This window comes from Lampetra planeri, chromosome 4, assembly GCF_965212315.1.
Source record: "Lampetra planeri chromosome 4, kcLamPlan1.2.h2, whole genome shotgun sequence".
Taxonomy (NCBI): domain Eukaryota; kingdom Metazoa; phylum Chordata; class Hyperoartia; order Petromyzontiformes; family Petromyzontidae; genus Lampetra; species Lampetra planeri.
In genome coordinates, this window is record NC_136110.1 from 21,525,513 (window position 1) to 21,540,040 (window position 14,528).

The following is a 14,528-nucleotide window of genomic DNA, read 5'->3' on the forward strand; positions in this document are numbered from 1 at the left end:
CCACCCAGCTCCTCCCCACCCTCCCCACCCAGCCCCTCCCCACCCAGCCCCTCCCCACCCTCCCCTCTCCACCCAGCCCCACCCCTCCCATTTTTGGATGCACGACGGACGGACACAATAATCCCCTGTCGGCTGGTGGAATCAGGTGGTTCCTACCAGTATCATATGAACTCTCCTTGAAGACTTGCCACTCACCGACCCGACCATCAACCACCTCGTGGTCTTCCCCGATCGACTCCAAAGACATAAAGAGGCATGAAAGCAATCCCACGCACACGAACTGAAGCCATTTCCTGGATAACTAATCTAGACATAGACTTGCGAGTCGCTACTCATCCAGCCGTGCGTGCGTTCGGTTCGTACTGCGTGTTGTTTCGCATGATGTCCGACGTTTCGGTCCACGTGCCCGGGAGCTTCGTCTGGAACGGGAACTCCCCCTCCCTTGCGAGCACGTGGAGTGGAAACGTTGGACACGACGCTGAAACAACTTGCTGTGCGGCACGAATACAAACAGCCATTCAGTGCTCCCGCGAAAACCTACCCAGGAATTCATCTTCTTGGTTCTTTCGGTAAAGTCACGTAGAAGGGAAATAATAAAATAATAAAAATAAAACATTATAAAATAATTCTCACGACGTTTCGGCTATTCAGACACTGTATTTCTGATTCAGACGCTGTCTTTCCAACAGACCTTCACCTGAGGACGGCTGCTTGCGTTGTGGCCGAAACGTCGTGATAATTATTTTATTATGTTTTATTTTTATTATTTTATTATTTCCCTTCTACGTGACTTTACCGAAAGAACCAAGAAGATGAATCCCTGCAGTCACGAAAGCTTTAAATCGAAACCTACCCAGGAAGTCGAAGAACCGATGATTTTGTGAAGCAGGCCAGCCAATTGCAGCCCTCGCGCTCATCCGCTCGTGCTCGCTCCCGCAGGTGGTGCCGGAGCACAAGGCAGCTGGCAGCCTGCTGTTGGCGCTGCCTGGCCCGGTGCTGGAGCCGCTGCTGTGGCCGGCGCTGCTGGAGGAGGCGGAGGCGCGTGTGCTGGCGCTGCGGGTGCTGCACGGGCTGCTCGACCGCCACCACAACCGCGACAAGCTCACCGCCGTCCGGTGAGTGTCCCATCTCCCTCAACCCCCCCTCCCCAGACCCATCCTTCCTCCCACCGTGAGCCCCTCCGTCGGACATGCAACTGAGTTGTTCCGAAAATGACTGTTTAGCTTCTGAAGGAGCTCCCCAGCACATGGCACGACACGTTGGACATCGTGCCGAGAGACACACGGCACAAAGTGAAGATGCACCCGGAGTGCTGCTGTACTGCGCACAACCGCCATGGCCTAGGCAATAGGGCAGCATTGAGAGTATTTGGCTGCTGTAAATTCCCACGTGATAAGCCACTTCGTTGAGCTATCATTTGTGGCCAGGTGGCTTCTGAAAAAATATCTATATCGCTCAGTGGGTTTTACCTGGTAAAATATCAATAGTTTATTGTTCATAGTAGCCTGGACAAAATCTGAAAATGCTGCCAGAAAATGGTTGAAGTGGGCAGCGATGCACTTTGACATAAAAAATATTGTCTTCTCCAAGGTGTGTAAACTGATTAAATTAAGTATCTGTCTTACCTGTGTATGAGAATCATAGTTGAAACACATTTTTTCTCCTCGTTTATTAGTCTGACCATGCACGGATACAGATAATTCAATTACAGCGCCGTGCGTTATTGAAGTTAATTGTCCATTGATTCCTTATTCTGGGAAACAGATACTGGAGATGATTTGCACTTTGCTGCCTGTCACTTTACGAGTCCGCATTGTGTGGTCGTAACTTACGGTTTATCATTTTCCGGTATCTTCCTTAAAAGCCCTTGCGGGGTCCAGAGGCAGCTGCTAATGCCATTAATGCTTTGTTAACGGCAGATGCGAGCTTCCGTAACCACTGTGTTTAATGAAGCTCACCGTATATTAAGGTAGCTGCCAATAGCCGTCGAGTCCTCGTTTTTACGGGCATTGTTTTTTCTTTTTAAACACAAGTCGGGTTTATGTGCATCGCTTAAGTCAAAGAGGGGGACGTGTGGTAGTCCTCGCATATCTTTTCATGATGATGACACCAGCCGGTATTAGAACCGGTTTGATAAATGTGTTGGTAAGCACGTAATAAATACGCTACGTATCACTGTTATGTTGCATTTAATATAAGCTTTATGTATTATATTTTGAATCCAAGTATTTTTTTTGTGATTTCATGCACATATCCCACTTAATGGGTTTCAGGTGCAAATAATATACAGCGAACCCTTAATATTCGCGGGGTCTTTATTATCGCTGACTGCGTGTTCGCGACAAACTTATTGAAGCTCTCTTGAAATTCGTGAGGTTGTATTTTAAATATTCGTGGCCGTAGCTCCTCCCCACTACCCGACAGGGAGGAGCATGGCGTGTGTGTACATATAGTGAACTTCTTTGGCACCATTTCGATTTAAAGCTTTCGTGACTGCAGGGATTCATCTTCTTGGTTCTTTCGGTAAAGTCACACATAATGGAAATACTAAATATACTCTAGGAGAGTATAGGAGAGTATATTTAGTATACTGATGATACTATGTAGTTTATACTTTAGTTGTTTACGTGGTGGTTTAGTTACTGCAGCTACATACTATTAACATTCCTTCCCTTTATTAATGTTACCCCTATCCCCTCCCTTTGATGCTGCTAAGCCTGCATAATGCACGGGCATAATGACTTTAAACCCCTCGCCAAACCTCCTACGCATTTCACAAGTAGTACTAATCGCATATCTGCATTTCCCATAAATATGCTAAATTCCTCTTGATATGCAAATTCTTTTGTCAAGGCGCTCTTCCCCCCTCCATCCCAGCTTAAATAGATGCTCCAAGCCTGAGGTGTGTCATCAGACTCTGTCTCCTCGACAGACCTGTTCTCCACCTGAGGACGGCTGCTTGCGTTGTGGCCGAAACGTCGTGAGAATTATTTTATTATGTTTTATTTTTATTATTTTATTATTTCCATTCTACGTGACTTTACCGAAAGAACCAAGAAGATTCTTTGGCACCGTACGTAGCCAACCGTGCTAGTCGGAGGCGTGGATGGTGAGAGCGTGAGCGCTGCCCACGCGGCGATCCCTCCCGGTCTGCCTTTGCCTGCCGCATGGATTTACACGCGAGTGCTTTCCTTTACAACTGTTGGGAATTACGTGGCGTGTAGTGTTTATTTATTCATTGATATTTGCACTTTCAAAATATGTTTACGTTCATCATTATTAAAGGCAAGTCTTGCCCCACCATATCTTCCCACTCTCTTGTATCTTCTCTGTGTGCCTTCTTGCCCTCTACGTTCTCAATCTTTGCTGTCTCTCTCTGTTCCTCCTCCTAGTGGTCAATCCATGCTTTCTCTCCTCTCGCCCCCCTTCACTGGAACAAACTTCCCGCTCCACAATAAACAGTTACCTTCGCTCACTAGTTTCTGCTCCTTATTGTGTTCTAGCTCACCACACAACCCCTTAATCTCCCCCTCAAAACCACCACCGTTACCGTTCTCTCTTCGTATGCTCATTGTATGGCTCTCACTCATTCCCCAATCATTCAATCCATTCATCATCATCTACTGTCAACAGTTTCCCTCTCACCAAATTCACGCATCACAGATTCGCCCATTGCTTCCTCTCATCTGTTTCATTCACCTCATCTCTACCATGACATCCATACGTTGCGCTGTTGTTAATTCTTTGTAAAGTGCCTTGGTCGAGGCGCTGTATACATTTCGTGAAGAAAAGATAAATAACACAGTAATACTATACAGTGTACGTATTCATTAATACATACATGCAGTTCATATGTTTACGTTTAAACGTCATGTATGTTTATGCCCCCTAACCCAATTCTCCTCATAAGCTTTAATAGTTCACATTCGTGGAGTTAATATTTGCGCCGTTCTCCAAGATCTATTTCCCGTGAACGAGGTATTTGCTCTAAATGATATTCTCCAGCGTGTATGTTAGTGTCTCATATGCCGATCTGTCATACCCCCCGTTTTGTTCTTACAGTTATGCGTACATGTTGCCCCCACTGGAGCCACCAACACTAATAAAACTAAATTAAACAATTTTATTTGACTAGGGAAGGCCCACTGAGCTATACAGCTGTTTTTCAGAAGCAACCTAGCTGTCACAAATGATAGCGCAACGAAATGGCCTATTGTGTAGAAATTTACAGCAGCCAAATACTCTCAGCGTACGTCGCTTCTAAATGCGGAGGGAAAAACCGGAGGACCCGGAGAAAAATCAACGTGACCACGGGGAGAACATGCAAACTCCAAATATACAGGCGTGCATCAGGGTAGCGATTGAGCTCACGGCCTCCTGCATAGCAAACGAGGGAGATAACATCTTGCCACCGCGACGTATTCACGTCGGAAAGTTTTCTACTTTTGGTTGAGCTTTTTGGTTGAGACATCGTTCTCAAAGGGCACGAGACTCGCCAGGGATCCTGTGACCCCCCCCCCCCCCCATGGGTCTGACCCTCACACCTCTGACCGCAGTGGGGCCTCTGCTCACAGCTGTTTTACTGCGGCTCTTGCGCGTAAAACTGACGTTCCTTGTCGCCGTCGCCGCCGCCGTGTGTCGAACCTGAATGCTTTGCAGGATCGTGCACGACCTGGCAAGCCTCAAGCTGAAGATGGAGAAATGTTCCAAGCAAGACGCCACCTTCATGAAGAAGGTGCGCTAGTTGCACAATGCAGGCACTGGTTTCTCCTTATCGACTGTAGGGTCAAGTGCTGTTAGCAAGTACCCCACTATACGGGAGGTATCTTTGTGTGTGCCTCAAAGTGCACCTGGCCTGGCACAAGCACCGTGGTGATGTCACCGCCACTTAGTGGCGAATGGCGGCTGTTGTTGTATGTGTTTGTATCTATGCATGGTGTCTGTATTTTCACGTGGTGTCTGTGTCTCTACACGTGGTGTCTGTATCTACACGTGGTGTCTGTGTCTCTACACGTGGTGTCTGTATTTTCACGTGGTGTCTGTGTCTCTACACGTGGTGTCTGTATCTCTACACGTGGTGTCTGTATCTACACATGGTGTCTGTGTCTCTACGCGTGGTGTCTGTGTCTCTACACGTGGTGTCTGTATCTCTACACGTGGTGTCTGTGTCTCTACACGTGGTGTCTGTATCTCTACACGTGGTGTCTGTATCTACACGTGGTGTCTGTGTCTCTACACGTGGTGTCTGTGTCTCTACACGTGGTGTCTGTATTTTCACGTGGTGTCTGTGTCTCTACACGTGGTGTCTGTATCTACACGTGGTGTCTGTGTCTCTACACGTGGTGTCTGTGTCTCTACACGTGGTATCTGTATCTCTACGCGTGGTGTCTGTCTCTACACGTGGTATCTGTGTCTCTACACGTGGTATCTGTGTCTCTACACGTGGTGTCTGTGTCTCTACACGTGGTGTCTGTATCTCTACACGTGGTGTCTGTCTCTACACGTGGTGTCTGTGTCTCTACGCGTGGTGTCTGTGTCTATACACGTGGTGTCTGTGTCTATACACGTGGTGTCTGTGTCTTTACACGTGGTGACTGTGTCTCTACGCGTGGTGTCTGTGTCTCTACACGTGGTGTCTGTGTCTACACGTGGTGTCTGTATCTCTACACGTGGTGTCTGTGTCTCTCCACGTGGTATCTGTGTCTCTACGTGTGGTGTCTGTATCTACACGTGGTGTCTGCGTCTACGCGTGCGTGCAGAACGGGCAGCGGCTGTACGGCTGGCTGTATGAGAGCTGCGTGGCGGAGGGGAACACGCGCGCGCACTACGAGGCGCTGTACGTGACGCTGGCGCTGCTCGCGCTCGAGACCGGCGGGGAGGAGTTTGTGGCCATTGACCTCGTGCGCCTCGCAGTCGCCTTGCAGGTAGACCGCACGCTTGGGGGGGGGGGGGGCGGCAACTCGAAAACTTTTATTCTTTTCTTTATTTTACCAGGTAAAGCCCACTGAGCTGTATAGCTCTTTTTCAGAAACGACCACAAATGATGGCTCAACCAAGTGGCTCATCGTGTGGACATTTATCGCAGCCACATACTCTGAACGCGCGTTGATTCTAAATGTGGAGGGAAAAACCGGAGGGTACGGAGAAAAATGAAGACGACCACGGGGAGAGAGACATGCAAAATACAGGCGTCAGGTTCGGGATCGAATCAACGACCTGTATACCAGGCGAGGTGTTTAACATCTTGTAACCGTGGCGCCCACGTTAGTTAACTGTACCATCCGCACGGTGCACGGGAGCGACGTCTTAATCCTCGGCGCTGGAATGTAGCCAAATCGAGTGCAGAACATTCCACGTGAAGGTTGTTATGTGCGGTCGTTGGCGACCGAGCTGCGACCATCAACGCTCACCGCCTGAGAACCCCAATGTAATCACGGCGAGTTGGAGCCGGATTCACGCCCAGGATCTCGGTGGTGCTCTCAGCCACTAGGCCACCTCCCGCTAACGAATGGATTGTAATCGCTGAATGAACTAAGGCTGTCACGTTTGTGAAAATGATCCCACTGTGGGGTGGCGCTGCGGCGCACGTGAACACGGCCTCTCGTTTGCGTGCCGGTGGGCTCATGCCGCGTCTCGTCAATGCTGGCCGTGCGTGCGAGCGAGCAGGAGGCGGCGCTGGAGGAGGAATCGTGCTCCTCGGTGTTCGCTCGCTGCGCCACCCACGGCGTCGTTGCCGCCTTCCTCAGCCTGCTGGCGCAGCGCCCTGCCCTGAGGCCGCTGCTGCAGCACGTGACGGCCGTGAGTCGTGGGGGTGGGGGGGGCCAGGGCAAGGGGGGCGGCATGGCGTTGTGGGAGATGCGTGCGCGTGGCAGCAGGAGACACAGACGCAGTGGAGGTAGTCCTCTACTTATGATGGAGATGTGTTACGACGACCCCATCGTAAGTCGAAGATGGCCCAGCCTACCCAGGAGTCTTAAAGAATGATGATAATTTAGAAAAACAGAGCAATTTACAGTGCCGTACTGTATAAACGATATACTGTATGTATTTATTAATTACAATACTGTATTGCACAGTAAAATGTAAAATAAAAAAACAAGATAAATTCTTAGCCTACCTATATGTACTGCAATTTAATCGAGAGTCTTTTCAGGAAACAATCCCATCTGCATCACACAAGGCGGGAGATGCGTACATCCACGGCAGCGTCCCAACGTACAGTATCGTACCTCGTACGCTGCTGCGTTTGCCTGCCGCGCGAAATTACAATATTTTACAATTTTGTCGTATCGCTATCGCCATCGTAAGATCGAAATATCCTAAGTCGGACCTTCGTAACTCGGGGACTATCTGTATAGGCAACACCTGTGGAAACACAACAGACGAACAACAGATGCACCCGCGCTATAGAGACGCGCAGTGGAGGTGTATGGGCGACACGTTCAGACAGACACGTATGTGTGAGTGCATAGGGCTACAGCCCTATGCACTCACACAGATTATATCGAGATTGGGAAGTGAGTAGGTGCATACGGCTGATATTGCATCAACAAAGGTTTCTATGTTTGTGTATGTGTGAGTGGGGAGCGGTAGTGTAGCGGTTAGCGCCCTGTGCTACTCACCTGCCCACCCGGCTTTGATTCCCGCTCACGGCCAACATCAGTGACGATTATCTGCATCGGTCCTGGGCCTCCCCTAAGTCGACTCAACCTCAAAATGAGTACCTAGTGCGATGTGTAAAAACATTGCCACTAGGGAGACAAAGGCAGCCGAGCGTGGTGCTGGCCACCCACCCCCTCATGTGCCATGCCGGCCTTTAAATGTGCTCACGAACAGCACTTGCCCTAAGAGTCTGTTTCTGCTACGAGGGGGATTTTTGCATTTGTACAGATGTGATTGCGGGGAGCGGGGGTGGTTGTGGCTAGTTACCCACCCACAGCCAACGTCACTGGCAAGTTATATCTGAATCTTTTTCTGGGCCTTCCCGAGGTCGATTCAGCTTGGTGCGATGTTTAAATATCAGCGCTCGGGAGACAAAGGTGGCCAGGTGTGGTGCTGACCACAACAAAGCCTTGTGTGCCGTGCCGGCCTTTGCAAGAGATCACTGAGAGGACTTGCCCCAGCAGTCTGTAAAGGCTATACGGGGGATCTTTGTGTGTGTGTGCGCGATTCAGGTCGTGGAGCACAGGAGGAAGGTGGCCCCATACCTCTTGCCTGACGTCGCGCTCGCAGAAAACCCACGGTGAGGGGTCCGCCTCTCTCTGGGTGCCACAACCAATTCCTCGCCATTCGACACTAAGTGACGATGATGATACCAAGGCGCCTGTGCCATGCCACGTGCACGGTTGGGCCACGTGAAGTGTCGAAGGCTCGCTGACAGGAGGTCACGGGACAGACCCAGGTGTCGTGGGTTGGCTGACTTAGATAACTGGCAGATGCACCAGATGTGCCCCCTGCTGTGCCCAACTTGCTGCATTTTAGCTGCCTGGCGCTCCTCTGCCCTCTGTTGTTGTTGGAGGGCGACTGCCTCCAACTGTCCAGGAGCGTCCTTCACGAGCCTTTTCTATAGTGGGTGCATTCACACGCACACACTCAGGTTCACGCACGCAGATCCCAGCGCAAGCATTCCCTCTTTAGCGTCTTAGTCAGCAGCAGCAACTGCTGATACAGAGCACTTTCTAAGACGAACACGCCGCACAAAGTGGAGGTGTGGCCAGCAGCATGCCCAGCCACCTTTGTCTCCCCAGTATTGATCCCCACACCGCAACAGCCACTCCTTTTAAAACGGATTTGACGTAGGTGAGACCCATGACATTCACAGCTGGGAATCGAACCCAAGTTTGCTGCATCGTAGTGCACCTCTTCCACTCGCATGGCACAAACAATATCAGCAGCCACAGTTCACCTCTTGAGTGGCAGCGACGTAACCGCAGTTCTTGTGCCAGGCTAGGTACACACCTCGAGGCCATGTTGAAGGTAGCGGCTCGCTGGCAGGCTACTGGACAGGCCCAGGTGGTGTTGTGGGTTAACAGATCTGCGCCATCACTGCTGAGATGGGAATGAGGTCATCATTTTCATGTTTACTTCATAGGTTAAAAAACGGCACATTGATTTGAATAATAATAATAAAACTACTGCTGGATGCGTCACATTTCTAGCTCGCGAGGGCGCACGTTTTACCGTGCGGCATTGTCGGGGCGGTGGGGGGGGGGCGGTGCGCCGGCGGTTACGTGGGTTGCTGAGATTGCTCGTCTGTTATGCGCACATTCGGAGCGCTGTTTGTTAGCGACTGCCGGTTGAGCGGACGCGACCTGTTAATGCGTGCGTATGGATTCTCGTAAAGTATTTCGCGTCAAACGGAATGTTCCGTTTGTTTTGGCTGGACGTGGGTGGTGCGGTGTTCTTAGTGCAGGTCTAATTGCCCGGTTTTAATCGCATCTTTATCTTGATCCGCGTGCGTGCATTTACGTTGCGTATTTGTATCGTGCAATGCGAGCGTACGCATCGCTTGCGTGCGCTGCACTGGATGTGGGTCACCTGCCGTCGTGATTGTATTTTTGCATGACCGCATTTCTAACTTGCGCGCGTAATGGGGAGCGGTGAAATAGCTGTCGGCACGCGCTGCTACATACTTGCGGACCCGAGTTCAAATCCTGGCAGCGGACTAATCGTTGCCAGGTGATAGCAACGCCGTTGGGGGGGGGGGGGGGTTGGGAATGTGTATGTGCGTGCGTGTGTGTGCGTATGTGTGTGTGTGTGTGCGTGTGTGCGTATGTGTGTGTGTGCGTGTGTGCGTGTGTGCGCGTGTGCGTGTGTGTGTGCGTGCGTGTGCGTGTGTGTGTGCGTGTGTGCGTGTGTGCGTGCGTGTGTGCGTGTGTGCGTGTGTGCGTGTGTGTGCGTGTGTGCGTGTGCGTGTGTGTGTGCGTGTGTGCGTATGCGTGCGTGCGTATGTGCGTGTGTGTGTGCGTGCGTATGTGTGTGTGTGTGTGCGTGCGTGTGTGTGTGTGTGTGCGTGTGTGCATATGCGTGCGTGCGTGTGGGTGACCGCCGTTATGCTTGCCGGTCGCGTGGCGCAGCCTGCCCAGCGGCACGCCCAAAGAGGACAAGACGCTGCTCTTCCTGCCGAGCGTGATGGCCGAAGCGCTGCAGATCGCCGGCCTCAACGGCGAGCGCGTGACCGTGCCCTTCGTGCCGCTCCTCCATGGTGGGTCCCGGACTCCGCTACCGGCCCGCAGAGATCGGGTCTTCACAATTTCATGAGGGGGGGATACGGTTGGGGAGGGGGGTAGGCATGTCTGGGTATTTTTTTCAGCCGCCGTCTCCTAAAACTGAGCATGATATGCGGTTGGTTGTCTTTTTGAAATGTAAATACTGTATCATGTCATTTAGATGCACTATGGTACACCTAGAATATAATCACAGGGGGGTGCGGGGGAAGGACAACGAACTAGACGCCCAAAAAGCGGTTGTCAAGAAATGCGTTTGTCATCTCAGCCATTGCGACCAGATTGAACATGGGGTGAAAAAAAAAGATGCTTCCACAAAGCACAAGTTTCTTTTCAAAACAAATTTGAGAGAACCCTGATGTTAATATTCCTGCATCTGATGATACAGACAACAGGCTGTTAATATTCCTTATTCACTCACATTGTATCATCTTTCTTTAAACTATTTAATATCCAAGCAATAACCGCGGCATTGATGCCACGGAGATGCCGCCAAACAGGGAAACAAATAAAGTTCGTTTTCCAGTTCTTCGTCTGCAATGCGGATTGTGGTCGACGTTTGCCAATCTGGATGGGGCACGTAGTAGCCTGTGTCCGTGAAGGCGCCCGCGTGCTGGGGGCATTGGTGGGGGGGGTTGGCTCAGGCGAACGCCGCCGCTCTGTGCACAGACGAGGACGCGCGCTCGCACAGGAAGAGCATCGTGGACACGGTCTCCATGCAGCTGGACCTCGAGTGGAACGAGGGCACCGACGTCGGCCAGGTCAGCGAGCCACGGCGAGCCACGGCGAGCCATAGCGAGCCACGATTTTGCTTCACCGTTCAATGCCATGCCACACAGCAGGCCACACGGAGCCACACTGTTCCACGTCATGCTATTACTGTTCTTATCAATTGTTATGCTTGTTTACCCAGGGAAAGCCTCGCTGAGTATCATACATTCGTAAATAACACGTTCCCCGCAAAAAAGCACGTAACAGGCGACGTTTCTTGCACCAGGGAGGTGACCACGATAGAGGCGTGCGTTGGGGTGAGAGAAGGTGACCACCACCACGATCGAGGGGAGTGGAGAAGGGGCAGGACTCGTAGATCTTTCGTTGCAGCACCGGCATCATTCAAACCATGAACCTCTGCAGAAAACCAGGAAATACGTCCCGCTAGGCCACGTGAGCGCTGTACCACCCAGAGCCATGTGGCTTTTATGTCACATGCCAAAGCTACACAACACCATGCCGTGTCTTGCCACATCAAGTCACATTATGCCATACCAAGTAATGATATGTCCTGTGCCATATCATGCTACACCATACCACGTAGAATTATATTAAGCCAAGCTACACCAAGCATGTTGCTACATGTGTCTTCATGTACCAGAAAGTATTGATTTGTGATGGAAATTCCATATTCCTCTGAGAAGACTGTTTAGCTTGAACTTGAACCTCTACCTAGTTGAGGAAATTCCACGTTTCACTCCTCAAGTAGATTTAACTACCGCCATTGACCTATTGCCTTGGGTCAATGCGTAGATTTTTTGCATTTTTAGTTGATGGATGTTTAGGTTGTCATTACCACTGCGATTATTCCGCTGCTGGACAAAGACTTCTCGATGTTGGCGTCGCCTTCTGTTTATCACTTCTGCAGCCGATTCCGGCAGCAGCCACCACACTTTGCACGATTTAATCGCTCGGCCTCTTGTTTCATGTCGCCCATTAAAGTCGCTTCCCCGAGAGTCGTCTTGCTTTTGACACACTGCTCCGCTTTGGCAGGTGGAAGAGATCACCTTTGAAATGTTGAAGAATGCCATGGGTGAGTCGACCCACCCGTGCCTCCGGCGTGGACGGCCGGGCGAGTTTTGACAGCGACGTGCGCTGCAGGCCGTGAAACGTCGCGTTGCCATGTTTCGTACCCTTCGACACTTTTCCCACGAGCTCTGCGATTCGCTGGGTCCGTTGCGCCCTGCAGGATGCGTAAAGTAATGTAACGATAAAGTTGGACGTGATAAGATGTACTAGGCACACGCAGTGAGATGGCACAACACGTAACTGAGGGTAGGCCGGCCGCCATGTTACTGTGTCATTCCGCTTGCTGTACTGTATCACCGTACCGCTCGGCTCAAGACGGTGGTTGGTCGTCGACCACTCTGGAATTGTGTTATAATGGTGCACGTTCCACGTTATTACGGGGCCTGTTCCCCGTTGTCCGAATAGTGTTCCCTAATGAAAAAAACGCGTTATAGCGAAAATGCGTTGTGTGAACACCCCACGTTAAGTGAGGACTTAACGTCCCTGGTTTGTGAATGTTACTATGAAGGCAATGGGTGTGAACACAACTGTATAGACACGAATTTTTTTTTAGAAATTACATAAACAAGGAAACACTTAGAGACAAGGGAATAGATTCTTGAGTTGAATCTGAGCCAGGAGTTTCTGGGTCGGGTTGGGGAGGGGGAATGATTAGACACACACCCCTATTTGACCACGTGTGTGTGTGAAGGCAGGCGGCAGCACAGAGCACACAGCTGGAGTTTACTGCACTGCCCTCTGCTGCCCAACACGTAGCCACGACGTTCCCGCTTGATCTCGCCGGCTTTAACGAGCAGTTCAGGCTTCCACGTGCCCACGCCGTTGATCCGCGTCTGTTGCGTCTGTGTGCGCAGTGGACAGCGCGTCACGTGACGAACAGGAGAAGGAGAAGAGGCGGAAGGTGATGGAGAAGTTCCAGAAAGCCCCGTTTGAGGAGATCGCCGCACAGTGCGAGGCTCGGGTAAGATCGCGCGCACGTTTGGGAACAGTGGTGGGGTGCAGCGGGGGCGAGATGTTAACTACCTCGCCTGGTATACAGGAGGTCGTGAGTTCGAGCACGGCCCTGGCACCTGTTGTATATTTGGAGTTTGTCTCTCTGCTTGTGGTCGTGTGGATTTTTGTCCGGGTCCTCCGGTTTTCCCTTCCACATTTAGAATCAACGTGCATTTAGGAGTAGTTGGCTGCTATAAATTTCCACGCGATAAGCCACTTCGTTGAGCTATCATTTGTGGCCACGTCGCTTCTCAAAAATAGCTACGTAGCTCAGTGAGCCTTACCTCGTAAAATACAAAATAGTGAAGTTAGAAGCGGAGAGGGCAAAGTGACGACTGTTCAGAAACCAACCGCATTAATGAACGAGTTGGGTTACCTGGTGAATTTTTTAAAATTTAGTTTCTGTTGACGCACTGCGCGGTGAACCCGTCAACGCGAGTTTGATTGAAGCCCAGCAACACAAAAAAAGGATATCGCTTTCCAGCACTGGTGCCCTGCCAGTGTGTGTTGCAAGAGATCCTGCCGACATTCAGAAATGGGACATTGCCTCCTCTCTCTGGTTGGGAGTTGCAGTTGTACGTTGAGCCATGCTTCATCAACCGTGCTAATCGGAGGTGCGGGGGAACATGGGAGGTGTTTTATAACTTGATGTGTCGCCACACTTCATTTCAGGCGGCGATGCTGCAGAGCAAATATGACCAGATATTCGAGATCAATATCCGGTAAGTGACACCCGATTATACATTTCCCACGGGGACATTGCCCCCACCGCAACACACGGTGAGTTTTCATGTCAACGTCTGTTGCTCGTGTAACCCAGCCTAGTCCAGCCGAGGGTGAATGTTGGCTCGGAGGGCAGCACGTCTTGAACCCACTCCGGAGGCAGTGCATTGGCGTCGTCTTCCCGGGTTGTTCTCCGCGATGACGTGAGCAACTCTGCCGACTTCAGGAGTCCCCAGGAAGATGATTTTCACGTGACAACATCGTAATGTGACAACATCGTAATGTTGACATGGCCACGCGGTAGCGCTTGTTGCAGAGGTTCACGGTTGGAATCCAGTGGCCGCCCCGATTAATTCTGCGGGTGTTATTAACCGTAAAAAATAATACGTGCCGTCAGTTTCAAGGTGGATGTTAAAGATAATTTTCTAATTGAAAACTAATTTCTTAAGAACTGATTTTTGTGTTTAGTTTGTTGTCCTTCCCCCGCACCTCCGATTAGCACTGTTGTCGATGTACGTTGCGAAAGAAGTTCTACATACATACATCCTGTGACGCCATTCACGCGTGTCGGCCATTCTGTGCTGGCCTTATGTTCAACATTTGAAGAAAAAAAAATCTGAATTTCCCGCAAATTTTTTTTTTGAATGTACACTACATGGTAATAATTGCCCCATACTGTGAACATTTTGAAGGACCCTTCTGCAAATACTTCCTTGGGTAACAAGCATAATAAATAAATAAATGGTTAAATAATTACACAAGTGGTATATGCTGGTGGTAAAATCC

General features: G+C 50.5%; 1 protein-coding gene across 1 annotated transcript in view; it reads left to right on the forward strand.

The window, feature by feature from the left end:
* Positions 1-14,528, forward strand: part of LOC144717836 (protein EFR3 homolog B-like) — a 60,933-nt gene that overhangs the window by 40,239 nt on the left and 6,166 nt on the right. Inside the window, exons 13-22 of the mRNA XM_078593530.1 lie at positions 940-1,115; positions 4,660-4,735; positions 5,760-5,924; positions 6,667-6,798; positions 8,175-8,242; positions 10,077-10,204; positions 10,896-10,987; positions 11,991-12,030; positions 12,881-12,987; positions 13,692-13,741. Of these exons, the coding sequence (XP_078449656.1) occupies positions 940-1,115; positions 4,660-4,735; positions 5,760-5,924; positions 6,667-6,798; positions 8,175-8,242; positions 10,077-10,204; positions 10,896-10,987; positions 11,991-12,030; positions 12,881-12,987; positions 13,692-13,741 (1,034 nt within the window). The remainder of the gene's footprint in view (positions 1-939; positions 1,116-4,659; positions 4,736-5,759; positions 5,925-6,666; positions 6,799-8,174; positions 8,243-10,076; positions 10,205-10,895; positions 10,988-11,990; positions 12,031-12,880; positions 12,988-13,691; positions 13,742-14,528) is intronic.